This window comes from Salvelinus alpinus, chromosome 14 (genome assembly GCF_045679555.1).
Source record: "Salvelinus alpinus chromosome 14, SLU_Salpinus.1, whole genome shotgun sequence".
Classification (NCBI taxonomy): domain Eukaryota; kingdom Metazoa; phylum Chordata; class Actinopteri; order Salmoniformes; family Salmonidae; genus Salvelinus; species Salvelinus alpinus.
In genome coordinates this window covers 49699207-49721212 of record NC_092099.1, presented here as the reverse complement: position 1 = coordinate 49721212, position 22006 = coordinate 49699207, and the positions used below count along the sequence as shown (strand labels likewise).

The 22006-nt window shown below is 44.9% G+C and overlaps 1 protein-coding gene across 4 annotated transcripts in view; it reads left to right on the top strand.

The window, feature by feature from the left end:
- The first annotated feature begins 1615 nt into the window (after nt 1-1615).
- Nucleotides 1616-22006, top strand: part of LOC139539014 (zinc finger E-box-binding homeobox 2-like) — an 82709-nt gene continuing 62318 nt past the window's right edge. For all 4 annotated transcript variants that reach the window (XM_071341681.1, XM_071341682.1, XM_071341680.1 and 1 more), the window contains exons 1-2: nt 1616-1757; nt 3443-3599. In XM_071341681.1, coding sequence (XP_071197782.1) covers nt 3527-3599 — 73 coding nt within the window. In that variant the 5' untranslated portion in view covers nt 1616-1757; nt 3443-3526. The remainder of the gene's footprint in view (nt 1758-3442; nt 3600-22006) is intronic.

The window sequence follows — 22006 nt, the reverse complement described above, 5'->3', positions numbered from 1 at the left end:
TCTGTGCACTTCTAGATAACCCTTATGATTATTTAACACGTGTCCTCTGTGCACTTCTAGATAACCCTTATGATTATTAAACATGTATCCTCTGTGCACTTCTAGATTACCCTTATGGTTATTAAACACGTGTCCTCTGTGCACTTCTAGATAACCCTTATGATTATTAAACACGTGTCCTCTGTGCACTTCTAGATAACCCTTATGATTATTTAACACGTATCCTCTGTGCACTTCTAGATAACCCTTATGATTATTAAACATGTATCCTCTGTGCACTTCTAGATAACCCTTATGATTATTAAACATGTATCCTCTGTGCACTTCTAGATTACCCTTATGGTTATTTAACACGTATCCTCTGTGCACTTCTAGATAACCCTTATGGGTATTTAACACGTGTCCCTGATTCATATTACAGGGCTTATTTACAGACATATTAGATACTTTACTTTTAGCATCCATGCAAGTATTGTGATATAGTGAGGCCTCGGAAAAAGTGGTCCCCAAATCCATATTAATAAATACATGAAAAGTAGGCTACAATATATATACATGCTTATGACATTTGATAATAATAATAACGTTACAACGTTATTATTGTTAATAACTTTAAAAGATTACTGTAGAGCTCAAAATTACCTGATAACATCTTTATCCAGTTCCCATATTCCTGTTCTGGTATGATCTCCAGTCTAATCCAGTTGTCTAATCCAGTTGGCTATGAGTAGACTGATCATATTCCATTCATTGGTGTGCGTATCATCCATGCAGAAAATGCATAGACACAGAGAATACTTTAACAACCACAAACCATGGGTGTAACTCTCCGCTAGACATTATGTTGCTGTTCAAGTGATGGTGTAAATGAAAACGAACTGTGCTAAACATTTAACACTATTAAAAAAAAGCCACTCTGCAGAATTATACACATATTTGCAGACTATAATTTACGCCTTTACCGTAACGTGTTACGTTAATGCCAGTGACAGCCCCGTAGGAAAATATGCTGCATCTTCCCTCTTTCGTTTTTATACAAAAATTACAGTGTGGAATGGCACAGAACAATTTCAATGAGAATATACACTCACTCAGTCAAGATAAAAAGGCAGAGGTATCCGCTGTGTTGCCTTTTAATACATGCCGGAAGGCAGCCATTTGCGTGCAGGTAAACTACCTGTGCGCTCCAATCAGGTACCTGGCGCTCCTTTCATATGCCAGTTTGGAGAGTAGTTGTCACCGCATTATAAATACCTTCTCTCTCACTCCAATACATTGCTGTTTTGTTTATTTTATGAAGTCGCTATTGGAAATCTGATGCGTGGGTAATTCCTCTCACATTTGACTCAAAGCACAGCCTACAACTGAGCAAATACAATCTCATGGGAGACAACAACTTGATCACGTTCTCCCTCTCCACAACAACGCGCACACATACTCCTCAATTATCCCTGCGCGTGAAGATAGGTGGCGTGTTAAGGATGTCTCGCGCCTCTATATTGCAGGAAAAGAAAAAGAGCGAAAAAATGTCATTAGAAGAGGCGTAACCCGTCAGTGCGCGTTCCCAGGTCTGTTTCGTGAAGTGGCTGAAAGAGACCAGTCCTAACCTGCCCATCAGGAATAACGGTCCCTCATCATCAAGCTATTTTCAAGGCTTATTACCAGTTATTTTCTTTGGATCCACGACGCACCCCTTTATCGTCTCTCTGTGACGTTCTGTCTTCCAACCAGCTGTTTAGAGGATCACACTGACACCGGTACGTGTATTTTAACATATTGCTATTTTGACATCAGTTTATGTGAATGAAACGTCAATATCTATGTGATTGAGGTAGATTTGCCATGCAGGTACTTCAGGTATCCGTGCGCCGTTGCGCAATTATCAAAGTTGGACAGCCTACCTGCTCAGGTGAGAAAGGTGCGCGCTGCTGCAGCAGTGGATAGAGCGCTATATAGGCCTACCTGCATCAACTGTGGTCTGATGCTCTCCTATATTCCCTGTATCCTTTCCGGGAAATCAAATTGTATTCGATGTTATTCGTTCCTATTCCTTTTGAGCTGTCCGAGTAGAAACGGGCGTAGGCTATTCACGTTGGTTTGCCATCCATTGTATTTGTTCATTTTACGTATAGCCTTCTATTAGACAGATCAACAGACACTGTTTTTTATCCACATTCTAAATTTGTGGACAGCTCATATTATGTGTAGCTGGGGTTTGGGCAGTGACCACTAACATCTGCACTGTTGTGTGTGTTGTAGGCTATGTGTGTGTTCACTGCTTGTGCAAATGCCAAAGCCTTGTGAAAAAAAAAGCAATATGATTCGGTGGCAAACATTTCCAAATGTAAGTCTCTAAACTAGAAGACCCTCGTTTAGGCTATGCTTCTATCATTCTATTTCAATTGACTTTTCTGCGTATAATATTAAGCTTTTCCGTTTGTTGTCGTGTAAATGTTTATGAGTGTTTTTGTGTTTGTTTTCTTCTGTTACGGTTCGCTACCCTTTTAATAAAAACTCCACGGACACCACGTCCCTACATTTGAAACATTTAAAATCGGGTCTGATGCTGCTTTAATTTTTACCAATCAGTTTGAATGGTAGATTAAATACATTTGAACATATCATTACTATAAAGGGGAAGTTAGTCTATTTCCCCACATATTGCAACATTTGACACGTTTTTTTGTCTTGGTGAATGTGTCCAACATCCTTACATCATGCGTATAGTCTATCAAAATGATTAGGTCTTTCGCAGATACACTCATAAACACAGTTTGGAAAAATTTAAAATATACTCGAAATGACTGACAGGTTTTGAGACGAGACTATTTAGTTGAATCGAACACTTTTGCTTAACTTGATTGAGACAGACGAAATAAGGGATTTCAGATAGTAGGCTGTGGCCTATTAATATATTTTGTTATAGATTAAAACTGAATCAATGTTTCTCGAGTGTGATACATTTGATGATGACAGCAAAGTTGCCTAGGACTGACAGTAGGGACAGCCATAACAAACCTTCAATATCAAAGACATCAACAAGTCTCAGAAGTTGATGTATAAGTTAAATTAGAAACTTGCACAGAAACATCCACCTTTTAATTTGAGGTTTCATACAATAATCGACATTATTGGAAATGTATGCCTTGCTTTCTTTCAGTCATCCTTGTAAGCTATTGAATGTGTCTGCCTGTCCGTCCTCCTCCTCCTTCTGCTCGGATTCATTGACAATCTGCCCGATTAGGAGACACATCAAAAGACCAGGCGACGGCAGACGCAGTACGGTCTTGTTCAAACTCCCTCTCCTGGACTTTAACCCATATGGAGTTTCGTTGAAGACTTTAGAGTGAATTAAAACGTTTTATTTCGTGCCCCTTTGGTTGAACGGGATCCATACAGTCATCTTGTCCCAACATTTGTCGCCGTTTTGTTTGGTTATTAGATATCAACCGGAGCCTGCCTGTGCTGCTGACTGAAGGAACCCATGCGGACTGTAAGCCATCTGATCTAGCCTAAACTCTTATCAATGAAGCAGGAGATCATGGCAGAGGGTCCCCGGTGTAAGAGGCGAAAACAGTCCAACCCACAGAGAAAGAACGGTAAGAACATGTTTTAAGTTAAATAAAATGAATGTTTGGGAACATTTGTAAGTTTTGCCAGCAGTAATTTGCGGGACCTCCCGCGCCTTGTCGCCTTTCACAGTTCGATTATAGTTTATATTCAGTGTAGACACTGAGAATGGGGTGGTTGGGTAAAAGTACACTACATTTTGTTGTAGTTTTGAACTTAATCACTATGAAAAGCATTTTCATGTTTACCTTTTGAATGAGATTATGAGCGTTAAAGTAAACCATCAAAGTCTCGAGCGGACTGTGTAAGAAAGGGATGTCAGAATGAGGCTCGAATGCGGTTCAGCGAGAGAGTGCTACTTTCTAGCAGGCAGGAAAACCGTTATTTGGGTAGGCCTATAGCGCTTCTCGTATGAATTGGATAAATCGGAAAAACCTGTGGATTAGGTAGAAACTGAATTGCGTTGGTAACTTTTGTGTGATTGTGACGTAAATGTGCTTTATCTCACGATAATTCAACACAGTTTCATTGTCGTGTGAATTGTGTTGTGTTGTGGGTATTGTGAAGTGTTGTGCTATAATTGCCATTCATAAGTGACTTGGTGCCTTTAAAGACCACGTCTTAGTTATTATATATAGTCTGTCAACTCGGAGTTAAAGGTCTTAAAGGTCTTAAAGGTCTTAAGTTAAAGGTCTGAAAATGGCCATGACAATAGGACACAGTTTCTGAATGTGTCAGTTTTTGTTCGGATCTGGTGCTGCACAAAGGCTACAGCACAAAACACAACACACCTCGTATAGGCAAGCTCACAGACTGACCAAAAGTATCCGAGTGCATTTCTGCTATTTCTGAAACGTTACTTGAGTTATGTGTTAATAACCTACAACGTTTAGAGGATATAGAAAACTCCTGACTTTTGTGTAGGAGTTGTGTTGGGAGTGATAGGGATTTTGCGAGGGGGCATCCCTTTTGACGCCTCAGCCATGTGTGTTATGCAAAGTTATATTTAATTCATGTCAATGTTGAACTGACTTGTTATCTCTTGTTACTTTAATATCCCATGGTATTACATGTTTGATGTAAAACTGATGTCACAGTAGTTTGTTTAATTTTCATTTTGTTTGATAGCACTATTGCAGCTAAACGTGTATTTTTGAAACAATCTTTGCATTTAAATTATATAGTTTTTTTTAATATCAAACATTTTCATTGACTTATTTTGTTTACTAGTTTTTATTTGTTTATTGATTCAGTGAACTCAGTATGTTGTTCAGGATCTTTACTGCTGTCGAGCACGTTTCTGAGCAATAAAGATGATATGGAAGTATTGCAGCTCCTTTTAACCGCAGATCGGTTTTTATAAAAACCAAGATGAGAAGTGATTTTTCGAATTGCAATGGTTTTGTTTAAATTTTTAAGACCATTCAGCCAATGCCAATGTGGGCAAAAATTAAGAGAAAAATAATGTTGACAATATTGTTTTGTCAGAGGCTATAACGGAGGACTGCTGCTACTGTTGTTTGTCCCAGGTGGCCACTTTTATTATTGATCATTTTAATGTGGAAATGTTTGTTTCCATCCCCCATTTAAACGGATTGCTTCTTCCCTGCGGGAGAATTTCATAGCCTCCTAGGTCTATATTTTAATATGCAATTTGTTATTTTTCGCTTGTATTTGCCTGAAAATATGCATCTAGGCATACTGTCGATGCAAGACATTAATGGTATGGTTAAGGCAACAACAGAAAAACATGTGTCCCCTCAGTTGTGGTCTGGTGTAAATATGTGTTATTCAGAATGGATATAGTCATTCAGACTGAAAGTCTACTACGAAATACCTTTGCTTGTGAACTAGAACTTTTGCCAGTCTGAATATCTTTTTTTGCCTGTGGACAACTTTCACTCCGATGCAGTATTCCCATAGGGATATCTGCTATATAAGGTCTGGAGGACCACGTGCATTTTATTATCGCAGAGGAACGCAGAACCAGAACTGTTGATATCTGTGTTTATTTGTTTTTCCATAATCCTCATATTCGAAATATGCGATTTATTATGTAAATGAAATTCACTATTTATAGAGTAAGTCCTACAAATTGTCCGTATGGCCTGTTGCATACAGGCCTACAGTATCTTGTGGTTAGGCCTATACTTCTCCTCTTGGGATGTTCCCCCCCCCCCACCTCATCTTAACTCCGTGACTCCCTGGTCGCAATCGGAGGTCACATTAGGCCCTGTGCAACTAGATATGCTCAGCCTGCACAACTTTGTTGCAGTTCGCAGCCCCCCCCCCCCCCCCCCCTTTGCGAAACGTCACATCCAGCTGTGAGGGGTCAGTTGTGTGAACGCAGCTGTCAAAAGCGCTCCATTAACCTCGCCTTAAAATACTCTTTCTTTCATTATTATTATATATATATATATATATATATTATTTTTTTTACACTATTTCAACTTTCAAAGCCACAATTGGTGTACTAAAGTGTGTGAGGTAAATATAAATAAGACTGATCAAACATGTAATAAACTGGACATGTTCGATTAAATCAGAAGAGCCTAGGCACCAGCAGTGTCTTGTTATTGTCTTGCAACCCTTATATAGTCACAGTTATAAGACATGGGTTCATCTCAGGATTATCACAACATTCAAATGAAGGCATGGCTGTCATGGCCAGTATGCTAGTGGGTCCATAACTGTCTCAAGACAATGGGGTTTCAATGGAAGTGTGCTCCTATCATCAGCAGTGAGCAGTGTCAGGGTGCCTGCTGTACCATTCATGCTACATTTCTCACAAACATGCCATTGTCCTTGCTGCTGGAGACATGTGTCTGTGTTACATCTGCTCCTGAAACGCCCTCTACTGCTCATCCTGTGTCTCCTTGACCTGCCGCCACTCCCCCAGTACTTTCTCCCTCTCCCTCTGTGTGTGTGTGTGATTTTGTGGGCGGAGACAGGTGTGCTGGAGTCAGAGCAGATCCCCACCAGCTGCAACCTGTTCCATAATCAATACCTCTACAAATACTCAGCCCTGCCACTTCCACGCTGCCAGATCGTAATCTCTGCTCAGTCAACTTACGCTTCTAGCCGTTTGTTACTGTTAGATCCTGTTATCCTGTTGTGCCTGTTTTCCTTGCCTGACGCTGTTTTCCACTCCGCTACAGTTCCGCCCGCTCTGACTCTGGTCCCTGTCTCCAGTTCCACGTCTCGTCATCCTGCTACTCTGTCCTGGATTCCCCACTCTACTACTCCCTTGGATTCCCCTCCAGGCCTGCTTACCCTGTTCCAACCCCTCTCGCTCCAGTCTCAGCCTCCGCACCTGGTTTCCTGCAACCCACCCGAGCCTCCCCTGGCCTGCACTCCATCTTCCCCCCTGTGTTTTAATAAATACCTTGGTTACTTCATCCCAGTCTCCTTGTCTGAGTCTGCTCTTGGGTTCCCCTGTTCCACTCTGCGTAACAGTACGATCTGGCCAAAGAGATGAAACCAGCAGACTCTGATACTCTCCACCAAACCCTCGCCGGCCAAGGTGCCCTGCTCAAGCAACATGACCAAGCCCTAAAGACCCTTCTGGAGCACATCAATGAGTTTTCACAGAGCCTGTCTGACCTACAGGGCATACCCTTTGCCCAGAGCTCACAACCAGTTCCAAGTCATTCTTCTCCGCTCCGGGAGCCGTTCCGAATCCGTTACAATGGCAACCTCGGAGCTTGCAGAGCCTTTTTGGTACAATGCTTACTACTATTTGAGCAACAGCCCTATTCTTATGCTAGCGAACAGGCCAAGATTTCCTTTCTGATTTGCTGCCTCCATGGAGCAGCACTCTCCTGGCTCACGACAGTGTGAGAGAGACAGTCCCCCATCTGCTACTCCTACTCCAGAGCCATGGAGATAATGAAGAAAGTCTTCGACCACCCGGTCTGCGGTAATGATGCCGCTAAACGACTCCTGTCTCTCCGTCAATGCCCCTATAGTGTTGTTGAGATGGCATGTGAGTTTCGCGCCCTCGCTGATGAGAGCAGCTGGAATGAGGAGGCCCTTCAGGGAGCATTTCAGAATGCGCTCACGGAGACCCTCAATGACTAGTTGGTGTCCAGGGATGAGCCTGATGGACTTCATGAACTCATCTCTCTCGCTATCCACATCAACAACTGTCTCCGTGAGCGTCGGAGGGAGAGGGTAGGTAGGGTTGCATGCACCATAACATCTGCTTCAGTGCCTTGTCCTCCTTCTCCGACTGCATCCCATCCCAAGGCTATTCCAGATCCTGAACACATGCAGCTCGGCCGGGCCCGTCTCTCTCCAGAGGAGAGGCAATGATGAATCAGCGCTAGGAACTGCCTATACTGTGGCCAGGTTGGTCACTTTGTCTTCACTTGTTCCCTGCATCCAGCAAAAGAGGGGGCTCGGCAGTAGTGGGGGATATACTGTTTAGCCAAATCGCCTGCCCATCTTCCCCCACACACCTACTTGAAGGCAACCTTGTGTGGCAGAGCCAGGCTTTTCCTCTGTCTGTTCTCATCGATTCGGGCACCGACAAGAGCTTCCTGGACTGAGGTGTCAATAACCAGTTGGGCCTGGACACTGTCCCACTCGATTCACCGCTCGATGCTAACGCTCTCAATGGAAAGCTCCTCGCCCGTGTCTGTGAGAACCGTCCCTGTCATCCTGCTTCTCTCTGGAAATCACCAGGAAAAGATCAGTTTCCACATAATCGATTGTCCTTACTCTCCCATGGTTCTTTGCCATCCATGGTTAAAGCTACCCAACCCACAGATTGACTGGACCGCCTGAAAGGTAACCACTTGGAGTTCATTTTGTCACTCTAATTGTCTACATTCTGCCATCCCCTCTGCCTTGTCTGTGCCCAAGGTCATTCTAGAACCTCCGGACTTGTCATCAGTTCCTCCCCATTATCACGATCTAGCTCCTGTGTTCAGCAAGCATCACACCCTGTCGCTGCCGCCTCATTGGCCGTACGACTGCACCATTGACCTTCAGCCTGGAGCTCCTCTCCCCAGTAGCCGGTTGTTTAACCTCTCTCGCCCCGAGCAAGAGGCTGTGGAGAGGTACATCCAGGATTCTCTGGCTGCAGGACTTATCAAGCCATCTTCCTCCCCGGTGGATGCTGAGTTTTTCTTTGTGAAGAAGGATGGGTCACTGAGGCCGTGCATAGACTTCGTGGGCTGAATAATATCACAGTAAAGAACAAGTACCCCTTGCCACTCATCAGCTCTGCTTTTGCCCCCCTCCATGATGCCACGGTGTTAACCAAATTTGACTTCTGGAATGCCTACCACCTTGTCCGCATAAGAGAGGAAACGTGTCAAACGATGTTTATATTCAATCCTCAGGTTGTTTTTAGCCTAAATAATCGATAATATTTAAACCGGACAATAACGTCGTCAATTTAAAAGGTAAACAAGAAACGCACTCTCTCCGTCTCGCGCATGAAAAAGCTCTGTGACACTTTAGGGTCCACTCATTCAGACTGCTCTTACTTCTTAATTTTTCAGAATACAAGCCTGAAACAATTTCTAAAGACTGTTGACATCTAGTGGAAGGCATAGAAACTGCAATTTGAGTCCTAAGTCAATGGATACTGTAATGGCATTGAATAGAAAACTACAAAACCCCCCAAAAAACTACTTCCTGAAGAATTTTTCTTAGGTTTTCGCCTGCCAAATCAGTTCTGTTCAATCAATCAATCAATTTTATTTTATATAGCCCTTCGTACATCAGCTAATATCTCGAAGTGCTGTACAGACACCCAGCCTAAAACCCCAAACAGCTAGTAATGCAGGTGTAGAAGCACGGTGGCTAGGAAAAACTCCCTAGAAAGGCCAAAACCTAGGAAGAAACCTAGAGAGGAACCAGGCTATGAGGGGTGGCCAGTCCTCTTCTGGCTGTGCCGGGTGGAGATTATAACAGAACTATGCCAAGATGTTCAAAAATGTTCATAAGTGACAAGCATGGTCAAATAATAATCATGAATAATTTTCAGTTGGCTTTTCATAGCCGATCATCAAGAGTTGAAAAACAACAGGTCTGGGACAGGTGGCGGTTCCATAACCGCAGGCAGAACAGCTGAAACTGGAATAGCAGCAAGGCCAGGCGGACTGGGGACAGCAAGGAGTCACCACGGCCGGTAGTCCCGACGTATGGTCCTAGGGCTCAGGTCCTCCGAGAGAAAGAAAGAGAGAAGGAGACAATTAGAGAGAGCCAAGATTTTCAAAATGTTCATAAATGACAAGCATGGTCAAATAATAATCAGGAATAAATCTCAGTTGGCTTTTCATAGCCGATCATTAAGAGTTGAAAACAGCAGGTCTGGGACAGGTAGGGGTTCCGTAACCGCAGGCAGAACAGTTGAAACTGGAATAGCAGCAAGGCCAGGCGGACTGGGGACAGCAAGGTGTCATCATGCCCGGTAGTCCTGACGTATGGTCCTAGGGCTCAGGTTCTCAGAGAGAAAGAGAGAACGAGAGAATTAGAGAGAGCATACTTAAATTCACACAGGACACTGGATAAGACAGGAGAAGTACTCCAGGTAACCAACTGACCCTAGCCCCCCGACACAAACTACTGCAGCATAAATACTGGAGGCTGAGACAGGAGCGGTCAGGAGACACTGTGGCCCCATCCGAAGAAACCCCCGGACAAGGCCAAATAGGAAGGATATAACCCCACCCACTTTGCCAAAGCACAGCCCCCGCACCACTAGAGGGAAATCCTCAACCACCAACTTACAATCCTGAGACAAGGCCGAGTATAGCCCACAAAGGTCTCCACCACAGCACAAACCAAGGGGGGGCGCCAACCCAGACAGGAAGATCACGTCAGTAACTCAACCCACTCAAGTGACGCACCCCTCCTAGGGACGGCATGAAAGAGCACCAGCAAGCCAGTGACTCAGCCCCTGTAACAGGGTTAGAGGCAGAGAATCCCAGTGGAGAGAGGGGAACCGGCCTGGCAGAGACAGCAAGGGCGGTTCGTTGCTCCAGAGCCTTTCCGTTCACCTTCACACTCCTGGGCCAGACTACACTCAATCATATGACCTACTGAAGAGATAAGTCTTCAGTAAAGACTTAAAGGTTGAGACCGAGTCTGCGTCTCTCACATGGGTAGGCAGACTGTTCCATAAAAATGGAGATCTATAGGAGAAAGCCCTGCCTCCCGCTGTTTGCTTAGAAATTCTAGGGACAATTAGGAGGCCTGCGTCTTGTGACCGTGGCGTACGTATTGGTATGTACGGCAGGACCAACTCGGAAAGATAGGTAGGAGCAAGCCCATGTAACGCTTTATAGGTTAACAGTAAAACCTTGAAATCAGCCCTTGCCTTAACAGGAAGCCAGTGTAGGGAAGCTAGCACTGGAGTAATATGATCAAATTTCTTGGTTCTAGTCAGGATTCTAGCAGCCGTATTTAGCACTAACTGAAGTTTATTTAGTGCTTTATCCGGGTAGCCGGAAAGTAGAGCATTGCAGTAGTCTAACCTAGAAGTAACAAATGCATGGATTAATTTTTCTGCATCATTTTTGGACAGAAAATTTCTGATTTTTGCAATGTTACGTAGATGGAAAAAAGCTGTCCTTGAAACAGTCTTGATATGTTCGTCAAAAGAGAGATCAGGGTCAAGAGTAACGCCGAGGTCCTTCACAGTTTTATTTGAGACGACTTTACAACCATCAAGATGAATTGTCAGATTTAACAGAAGATCTCTTTGTTTCTTGGGACCTAGAACAAGCATCTCTGTTTTGTCCGAGTTTAAAAGTAGAAAGTTTTCAGCCATCCACTTCCTTATGTCTGAAACACAGGCTTCTAGCGAGGGCAATTTTGGGGCTTCACCATGTTTCATTGAAATGTACAGCTGTGTGTCATCCGCATAGCAGTGAAAGTTAACATTATGTTTTCGAATAACATCCCCAAGAGGTAAAATATATAGTGAAAACAATAGTGGTCCTAAAACGGAACCTTGAGGAACACCGAAATGTACAGTTGATTTGTCAGAGGACAGACCATTCACAGAGACAAACTGATATCTTTCCGACAGGTAAGATCTAAACCAGGCCAGAACTTGTCCGTGTAGACCAATTTGGGTTTCCAGTCTCTCCAAAAGAATGTGGTGATCGATGGTGTCAAAGGCAGCACTAAGGTCTAGTAGCACGAGGACAGATGCAGAGCCTCGGTCTGACGCCATTAAAAGGTCATTTACCACCTTCACAAGTGCAGTCTCAGTGCTATGATGGGGTCTAAAACCAGACTGAAGCATTTCGTATACATTATTTGTCTTCAGAAAGGCAGTGAGTTGCTTCTGTTATACTCACAGACACTATTTTAACAGTTTTGGAAACTTCAGAGTGTTTTCTATCCAAATCTACCAGTTATATGTATATCATATCTTCTGGGCCCGAGAAGCAGGCAGTTTAATTTGGGCATGCATTTCATCCAAAATTCCGAATGCTGCCCCCTACCCTAGAGAAGTTAAAGCTGTGAGTTCCATGCTGCCTCGGTGTCTTTCCTTTGTTATATTATTGCACAGGGACAGTTACGTATGGACCCCACCAAGGTCATGGCAGTCAAAGATTGGCCTGCGCCCCCAACCTGAAGCAGCTACAGCGTTTCCTGGGGTTTGCACATTTTTACAGACGTTTCATCCGCAACTACAGCCATCTGGCAGCACCTCTCACCACTCTCACCTCCACCTCCACTCCGTTCCACTGGACTCCTGAGGCAGAGGCAGCATTCCTGGAACTCAAGCTTCGCTTCACCTCCGCTCCGGTCCTTACTCAGCCCGACCCAGAACTCCAGGTCATTGTGGAGCTGGACACCTCTGACACCGGGATAGGTGCTGTTCTGTCTCAACGTTCCCCCTCTGATCAGAAGGTCCACCCATGTGTATTCTTTTCCCGTAAGCTCTCACCTGCAGAGAGGAATTTTGACATCGGAACCCGGGAACTCCTGGCAGTTAAGCTGGCTCATGAAGAATGGCGTCACTGGCTGGAGGGCTCTGTACCCCCCTTCATCGTGTGGACTGACCATAAAAACCTGTCCTACATACAGATCGCCTAACGTCTGAACTCTCGGAAAGCCAACTGGGCCTTGTTCTTCGGTAAATTAAATTTCACACTCACTTATAGCCCCGGTTTGAAGAATACCAAGCTTGATGCCCTCTCTCACCAGTTCACCACCGACAACACGAGTACCGAGCCAGGAGCCATTGTGCCATCCACCTGCATCGTTGCCACTGTCGCCTGGGAGATTGAGTCCCTTATCCGCCAGGCTCAGTAATGCTCTGTTTGTCCCAGTAATGCTCTGTTTGTTCCAGATTGTGTTCGCTCTGATGTTCTTCAGTGGGGCCATTCTACCCACCTCACCTGTCACCCTGGTATGAACTGGACCCTTGCCTTCCTGCGTCAACGCTTTTGGTGGCCCACCAAGAGTGAGATGTCCGGGAGTTTGTCTCAGCCTGTTCGGTTTGTGCCCGGAATAAAACCTCCACTAAACCCACTTCCGGTCTGCTTCGCCCTCTTCCCATACCGAGTCGCCCCATGTCACACATAGCTCTGGACTTCGTCCCTGGCCTTCCCCCATCTAACGGTAACTCTGTCATCCTCACCGTTATTGACAGGGTTTCCAAAGTGGCTCACTTTATTCCCCTCTCCAAGCTCCCGTCCTCCAGGGAGACTGGGGACCTGTTAGTATCCCATGTGTATTGTCTGCATGCAAATTCCCAATGACATCGTTTCCGACAGAGGACCCCAGTTTACCTCCCAGGTATGGAGATCCTTCTGTTCAGCTCTTGGTATCAATGTCAGTCTTTCTTCTGGATATCACCCCCAGACCGAACGGACCAACCAAGAGATGGCGACTGCCCTACGCTGCATGACTTCTGCTAACCCTTCCTCCTGGAGCGCTCAGCTACCCTGGGTTGAAAATGCCCACAACTCCCTCACCAACGCCTCGTATGTCACCCTTCAAGTGTGCTCTGGGTTACCAATCCCCCTTGTTCCCCGCCCAAGAGGTTGCAGTTCCCTCTGTCCAGGACCATCTGCGCCGTTGTCACTGTACCTGGAGGAAGGCCCGGGCTGCCCTTCTTCGTGCCTCTCACAGGACCCAGTCCCAAGCCAACCGTCGCTGGGCCTCAGCTCCAGTCTACACCCAGGTCAAAAGGTATGGCTCTCATCGAAGGACCTGCCATTGAAAGTGGGATCGAAGAACCTTTCCCCCCGATTCATTGGTCCCTTTGAAATTGACCATGTCATTAACCCCTCTGCTGTGCCCCTGAAACTCCCAGCCTCTATCAGGATCCATCCTACCTTTCATGTATCCCTGATTAAACCTGTCTGCTCCAGTCCCCAGTCTCCTGCTGCAGCGGCTCCTCCACCCCCTCGGCTCATCTATGACCATCCTGCCTATACCGTCCGGCGACTTTTGGATGTGCGCCGTCGGGGTCGCGGCTGGCAGTACCTGATGGACTGGGAAGGATACGGGCCTGAGGAGCACTGTTGGGTGCCCCGCCGTCACATTCTGGACCCCTCCCTCTTACGTGATTTCTATACCTCACACCAAGATAAGCCTGGTTGGGTGCCCGTAGAGGGATTGGGTACTGTTACATCTGCTCCTGCCATGCCCTCTATTGCTCATCCTGTGTCTACTTGACCTGCCGCCACTCCCCCAGTACCCTCTCCCTCTCTCTCTCTGTGTGTGATTTTGTGGGCAGAGACAGGTGTGCTGGAGTAAGAGCAGATCCCTACCAGCTGCAACCTGTTCCATAATCAAGACCTCTACAAATACTCAGCCCTGCCACTTCCATGCTGCCAGATCATAATCTCTGCTCAGTCAGTCTACGCTTCTAGCCGTTTGTTACTGTTAGATCCTGTTATCCTGTTGTGCCTGTGTTCCTTGCCTGACGCTGTTTTCCACTCCGCTACAGTTCCGCCCGCTCTGACTCTGGTCCCTGTCTCCAGTTCCACGTCTTGTCATCCTGCTACTCTGTCCTGGATTCCCCACTCTACTATTCTCTTGGATTCCCCTCCGGACCTGCTTACCCTGTCCCAACCCCTCTCTCTCTAGCCTCAGCCTCCGCACCTGGTTTCCTGCAACCCACACGAGCTTCCCCTGGCCTGCACTCCATCTTCCCCCTGTGTTTTAATAAATACCTTGGTTACTTCATCCCAGTCTCCTCGTCTGAGTCTGCTCTTGGGTTCCCCTGTTCCACTCCGCGTAACAGTTTGCCAGCTTATTATGGCTAATGGTATAATATGAGCACACTCATATGTGTTCACGTCTACGCATTCACACACACATACACACAGACACAGACACACACCTTCTGTCCTGGAGCTCTTTGGTACTGCTACGGTGGTCCTTCAGAACGCCTTTGGTATGATTACCACTCTTGCTCACATCAGCGCTGACCTGAATGCCTTTCATATCTGCTCCGCCATGTCTTATGCACTCCCTCCCCTCCCCCTCTGTCCCCTCTTCCAATCCCCCCCACCCCCTCAGTAAACACCCCAGAGGGCAGAACAAAGAAAAGGAGCTCCTCTCCTCCTCCCTCCCTCTCTCCTCATTCTTAATCACAATTCAGGCCTTTCACCGCCGCCAGGCCGCTCTCGCATTCAGCATCCCAAAGCCTGAGATGAAAAGAGCTCAGAAAAATGGAAAGCAGACTGAGTGAGAGTGAGTGAGAGGGGGAATGAAAAAGAGAGATTATGGAAAAGAGGAACAGAAAGTGGGTAGTGACTGAGCGACATAACTTAGGTGTCTTCGGCTGTTTGTCAGGCCTCCCCTGGTTACGTGCCCTATATAGCCTCCTTCTCACTCCGCCGAAGGGCTGGGCACTATTGGTGGACAGATAGGGTTACGGGATGCCATTCCTGGACTATTCACAGCTGAATAATAGGAGTAAGAGGGAGAAAGAGAGGGATGAGTGGTGTAGGGAGACAGAGAGAGGGATGAGTGGTGTAGGAAGACAGAGAGAGCGGGATAAGTGGTTCTAGGGAGCCATAGAGAGAGAGAGGGATGAGTGGTGTAGGGAGACAGAGAGTGAGGGATGAGTGGTGTAGGGAGATGGAGAGAGAGGGATGAGTGGTATAGGGAAAGAGAGAGAGAGAGAGAGAGAGAGGGATGAGTGGTGTAGGGAGACAGAGAGTGAGAGGGATCAGTGGGTTGGGGAGACAGAGAGAGAGGGGGTTGAGTAGTGTAGGGAGACAGAGAGAGAGAGAGAGGGATGAGTGGTGTAGGGAAACAGAGAGAGATGGATGAGTGGTGTAGGGAGACAGAGAGAGAGAGAGGGATGAGTGGTGTAGGGAGACATAGAGTGAGAGGGATGAGTGGGTTGGGGAGACAGAGAGAGAGAGGGGGATGAGTGGTGTAGGGAGACAGAGAGAGAGAGAGGGATGAGTGGTGTAGGGAGACAGAGGGAGAGGGATGAGTGGTGTAAGGGAGACAGAGAGAGAGGGATGAGTGGTGTAGGGAGACAGAGAAAGAGGGATGAGTGGTGTAGGGAGACAGAGGGAGAGAGGTGAATGGTAATCAGGGAGAAAGTGAGAGAGAGGCTAGAGAGGGAAAGAGAAAGGGAGAGGTGAGGGGTGTGGATAGAGAGAGCAGGGTAGGGCGAGTGAGGGAGGGAACGCAACAGATTGCTTAATGGCTCTAAAATAAATCTTGCGAGTGCTTGAGACTTTTCAGATTCCATTTTAATCAGTATGACAGAGTTGGGGGCAGGTGTGATTAGTTTTTGTTTTCCCTTCTGGATTGGATGTGCTAGTCACATCGTGTGTTGTATAACATTACACACTCCGCCCCATCCATCCCTCAACCCCTCACAACAAACTACCTTCGTACAGTGTGTTATGTCTATATCTGTTCATTTCAAATACAGTGCATGCAATTTGAGCTTCCGTAAAGCCAAGTCAGAGGCAAAACACGTGTCTTGCAGTGCTGTCCAGAGAGACAGACGTCATTGTGGTAGGCCTCTCCTCTTTTCTCCTGCTTCAGAGGTCAGGAATCACGCATCCACAGAGGCAGACAGAAAGAGAGAGAGAAGGAGAGAGAGAGAGAGTGAGAGAGAGTGAGAGAGAAAGAGAGAGAGAGAGAGAGAGAGAGAGAGAGAGAGAGAGAGAGAGAGAGAGAGAGAGAGAGAGAGAGAGAGAGAGAGAGAGAGAGAGAGAGAGAGAGAGAGAGAGAGAGAGAGAGAGAGAGAGAGAGAGAGAGAGAGAGAGAGAGAAAGGGGGTGGGATGCTGCAACTTTAAAATGCACCATGTGATATGAATTCCTAATTTCTCTGTTCCTTCCCACCACCCCCATAACTCTTTTTTTTGTTAAGAAAGGGAGATTATCTTTATTCACCTTCATTCAACACCCCTCTCTCCCTTTGCCAGCCCAAGCTGTGAGGGATTTAGGCAGATTTACTTCACCAAACACCTTTGGACATTGGGGAGGAGACAGGCGTGCTTTGGGAAAAAGAGGGGATTTGTTCAGAGAGGTGCAAGAGAGATAATACTTCACCAGGCAGCCAGTTAGAGGCAGGCCCATTATATTAACCAGTGTGCTGGTGGCCCGGGGAGCGAGCCGTGTTAAGTTTCTATGCAGCCACAGCCCCCTCCTCACTTCTTATACAGGGACAGATGGGCTGACTGGCTTCATGCTCAAACCTCTTTCTCTGACTTCAGTTGGCCCCAATGACTGCTGTCTCCTACATATGTAGCTATACACTCACAAACAATAACATACACTCTCTCATATTTATACATTCACAGGGCAAATAACCAAGGTCAATGTGTTAAGCATGGCTGTACAGTTTTATACTTTTGTTTAAACATGAGTTTTGATCATGTTATTGAAATGTGTGTCGCGAGGAGAGCTATGGAATTATTGAGCAGTGTGTTTGTACCCTACTGTATGTCCTGCTTGACTAAATCACAACAAAACTACTCCTCCTCCACCCCTCTCGTTGTGTAGCCTGCCTGCCTGCCGTTCACTCTCTCTCTCTCTCTCTCTCTCTCTCTCTCTCTCTCTCTCTCTCTCTCTCTCTCTCTCTCTCTCTCTCTCTCTCTCTCTCTCTCTCTCTCTCTCTCTCTCTCTCTCTCTCTCTCTCTCTCTCTCTCTCTCTCTCTCTCTCTCTCTCTCTCTCTCTCTCTCTCTCACTCACTCACTCACTCACTCACTCACTCACTCACTCACTCACTCACTCACTCACACCCTGTTATTTAATACATTTCCTGAGATGCATGGACCCTGCCTGCCTGCTTGTGAATGCCAAGACGTCTAACTGTGCAAACAAAACTCATCACTGTGTCAGAAGCACAGAAATCTTCAGAACAGAGAGCCCGCTTCGACAGCTTCAGAACACCTCCGCCTCCCTCACGCTGCTGACTGAAACGGTGGCGATAGAGAGAGTGTTGCCTGCTGAAGTTAGTACTACGGGGTTGCACTGCACTGACCAACGTTGAGGGATACAAATGGCTGCTTAAGAGTCACATTGTGCTGGTTGTTTGTGTGCCTGGCACTGTGTGTGTATTTCAAGGTGACTGACATGGGTTATTGTATATGTCTCTCTCTGTAACCATGTGCACATTTTCTTCATGAGTGAATACAGAGTACCCCCGTGACATTTTGTGGGGCCACATCGCCTTTAGCCTAAACAGCTAGGATTTACCAAGGTCAGTAATGAGGTATGTCACTGCAGGCTACCGAAACAACAGCCCCAGTTATAACGAATGGGAATAAGGTTCAGTGCAACTATTAGTGGTGTGTGTGTGGGGGGGGGGGGACCAGGGCTCTGTATGACAACCTTATGACAACCATACTGTACAAGTACAAAAAATATTCAGTTATTTTAAATTGAGCAGCTTTAGAAGTTGTTTTTTGGAATGAATTTTCTGTCAGAAAATATATTCTTGGATATTGTGTCATGTTAATTCATTGTAGTGTTCCTTGATCTTTCTTTGGCATGTTATCACTGTTATGAGTCATAAAGTGAGCATAAGGTGGTCTCTAAGCGAGGCCTGTATATATTTTGACTGAACATGTTTGAGCCAGATCACAACATTTGCACACACACCTATGGGCCATCCCTTAACATGGATATGTGGGCTTGATTTGTGTGGTGTGGTGCCCAGGGCAAGGTCACACACACATGGAACAATCAATAACGGATCGGTGGATTAAGGTGTCATGACCTTTCGTGTATGAGTGAATCACTCCCACAGAGAGCTCTTTTTGTCAGTCAGCGAGTGTTCCAGTCTGATCTATACAACCAGGATTTACTTGTTGTAAGATGGTCATATCATGGATCATTTATATATTTGATTTTGAATTTTAGGACCCCTGTAGGTATTATTTGATTAAATATTGAATTAGTCTTTTACTACTATATCCCATAGAAACACATTCAATAACACATTTATAAATGGCAAAACAGACTTTGACAAAATGTCAAATAAGGAATAAAGTTTTAAAGTGTCTGTCCTATATCTAGGAGATATAAGAATGCTCAGGAAATATTTTTGTTTTTTGAACACATAAAACTACCTCCATACTTCCATAATTTTTTTTACCGGTACCGGTTATACCCGGTGACCTTCAGACGAGTCCGGTACCCGGTGACCTTCAGACGAGTCCGGTACCCGGTGACCTTCAGACGAGTCCGGTACCCGGTGACATTCAGACGAGTCGTAGAGTGAAACGGAACACCATCGTGTTCGTGAGAGTCTCATCTTTCCATAGAGTGGTCATATTAGTTTGTAGCCCAAATGGTTCGGACACTACAGACAAAAGTTGGCACATCGTCGGTACTACTATGTAGAAGTAATAGAGATATACTGTTCCATGTAGAAGTAATAGAGATCTACTGTTCCATGTAGAAGTAATAGAGATATACTGTTCCATGTAGAAGTAATAGAGATCTACTGTTCCATGTAGAAGTAATAAAGATATACTGTTCCATGTAGAAGTAATATAGATCTACTGTTCCATGTAGAAGTAATAGAGATATACTGTTCCATGTAGAAGTAATAGAGATCTACTGTTCCATGTAGAAGTAATAGAGATCTACTGTTCCATGTAGAAGTAATAGAGATATACTGTTCCATGTAGAAGTAATAGAGATCTACTGTTCCATGTAGAAGTAATAGAGATCTACTGTTCCATGTAGAAGTAATAGAGATCTACTGTTCCATGTAGAAGTAATAGAGATCTACTGTTCCATGTAGAAGTAATAGAGATATACTGTTCCATGTAGAAGTAATAGAGATATACTGTTCCATGTAGAAGTAATATAGATCTACTGTTCCATGTAGAAGTAATAGAGATATACTGTTCCATTGAAGTAATAGAGATATACTGTTCCATGTAGAAGTAATAGAGATATACTGTTCTGTGTAGAAGTAATAGAGATATACTGTTCCGTGTAGAAGTAATAGAGATATACTGTTCCGTGTAGAAGTAATAGAGATATACTGTTCCATGTAGAAGTAATAGAGATATACTGTTCCGTGTAGAAGTAATAGAGATATACTGTTCCGTGTAGAAGTAATAGAGATATACTGTTCCGTGTAGAAGTAATAGAGATATACTGTTCCGTGTAGAAGTAATAGAGATATACTGTTCCGTGTAGAAGTAATAGAGATATACTGTTCCATGTAGAAGTAATAGAGATCTACTGTTCCATGTAGAAGTAATAGAGATCTACTGTTCCGTGTAGAAGTAATAGAGATCTACTGTTCCATGTAGAAGTAATAGAGATCTACTGTTCCATGTAGAAGTAATAGAGATCTACTGTTCCATGTAGAAGTAATAGAGATCTACTGTTCCATGTAGAAGTAATAGAGATCTACTGTTCCATGTAGAAGTAATAGAGATCTACTGTTCCATGTAGAAGTAATAGAGATATACTGTTCCATGTAGAAGTAATAGAGATATACTGTTCCATGTAGAAGTAATATAGATCTACTGTTCCATGTAGAAGTAATAGAGATATACTGTTCCATTGAAGTAATAGAGATATACTGTTCCATGTAGAAGTAATAGAGATATACTGTTCCGTGTAGAAGTAATAGAGATATACTGTTCCGTGTAGAAGTAATAGAGATATACTGTTCCGTGTAGAAGTAATAGAGATATACTGTTCCATGTAGAAGTAATAGAGATATACTGTTCCGTGTAGAAGTAATAGAGATATACTGTTCCGTGTAGAAGTAATAGAGATATACTGTTCCGTGTAGAAGTAATAGAGATATACTGTTCCGTGTAGAAGTAATAGAGATATACTGTTCCGTGTAGAAGTAATAGAGATATACTGTTCCGTGTAGAAGTAATAGAGATATACTGTTCCGTGTAGAAGTAATAGAGATATACTGTTCCATGTAAAAGCAATAGTACTGTTCTTTGGAGATTAGTCTCTGGATGTCTGCAGTCCCTCTCTTCTGTTAGCCCTCTTCTGTTAGTCCTCTTCTGTTAGCCCTCTTCTGTTAGCCCTCTTCTGTTAGCCCTCTTCTGTTAGCCCTCTTCTGTTAGTCCTCTTCTGTTAGCCCTCTTCTGTTAGCCCTCTTCTGTTAGCCCTCTTCTGTTAGCCCTCTTCTGTTAGCCCTCTTCTGTTAGTCCTCTTCTGTTAGCCCTCTTCTGTTAGCCCTCTTCTGTTAGCCCTCTTCTGTTAGTCCTCTTCTGTTAGCCCTCTTCTGTTAGGCCTCTTCTGTTAGCCCTCTTCTGTTAGCCCTCTTCTGTTAGCCCTCATCTGAACTAGATCAGTACGCTTTAGGACCTCTACTGCAAGTTTTCTACAGCAGGAAAATAATCCTGCAGCAACAGGAAATGTGAACAATTATGTGGATTAGAATTAATGGTCAGTTTTTGGAAAGGGGTTGATACATTTTTCATAAGGGAAAATCAAGACTGAAATTTCAAAGAGGAAATTCCAAACTTCAGAAGCCTTTTAAAACCTCAAATACAGTACAAGTTTTAAATGTCTTGCATTGCAGGAAAGCAACAGGATGATAAATTGAGATCCGACATCTGTATAGCAACCGGAAGATCTCAAATACTGCCGTCACTGGAATTGCATTAGTGTTGCTTTATAATCATTCGCTGAACCTATAACCCGGCATGAATAGTGTGGATGTGAAACCTCACCACCCAGACAGATCTGGCCATTTACATGACAGCTACCGGGACAAAAGAAACAACAACACCATGTAGTTTAATTCCCTTGATGATCAGCTTTTGGGCAGTGTTGCTAGTTTGTAGTGCTGTGACAATGAGGTGGCTAAAGAGACATCTGGAGAGGTAAATTTGGTCCTCTAATAGGTTCTGACTGGGGCCCAGGCTCCTCTGAGCCATAGCTGTTCCCGGTGCTGTCACTACCAAATGTCACCCAGACACCTCCCAGGTGACAAACACAACCAACAGGGTGATGGGATTAGTCATGGTGACAGCACC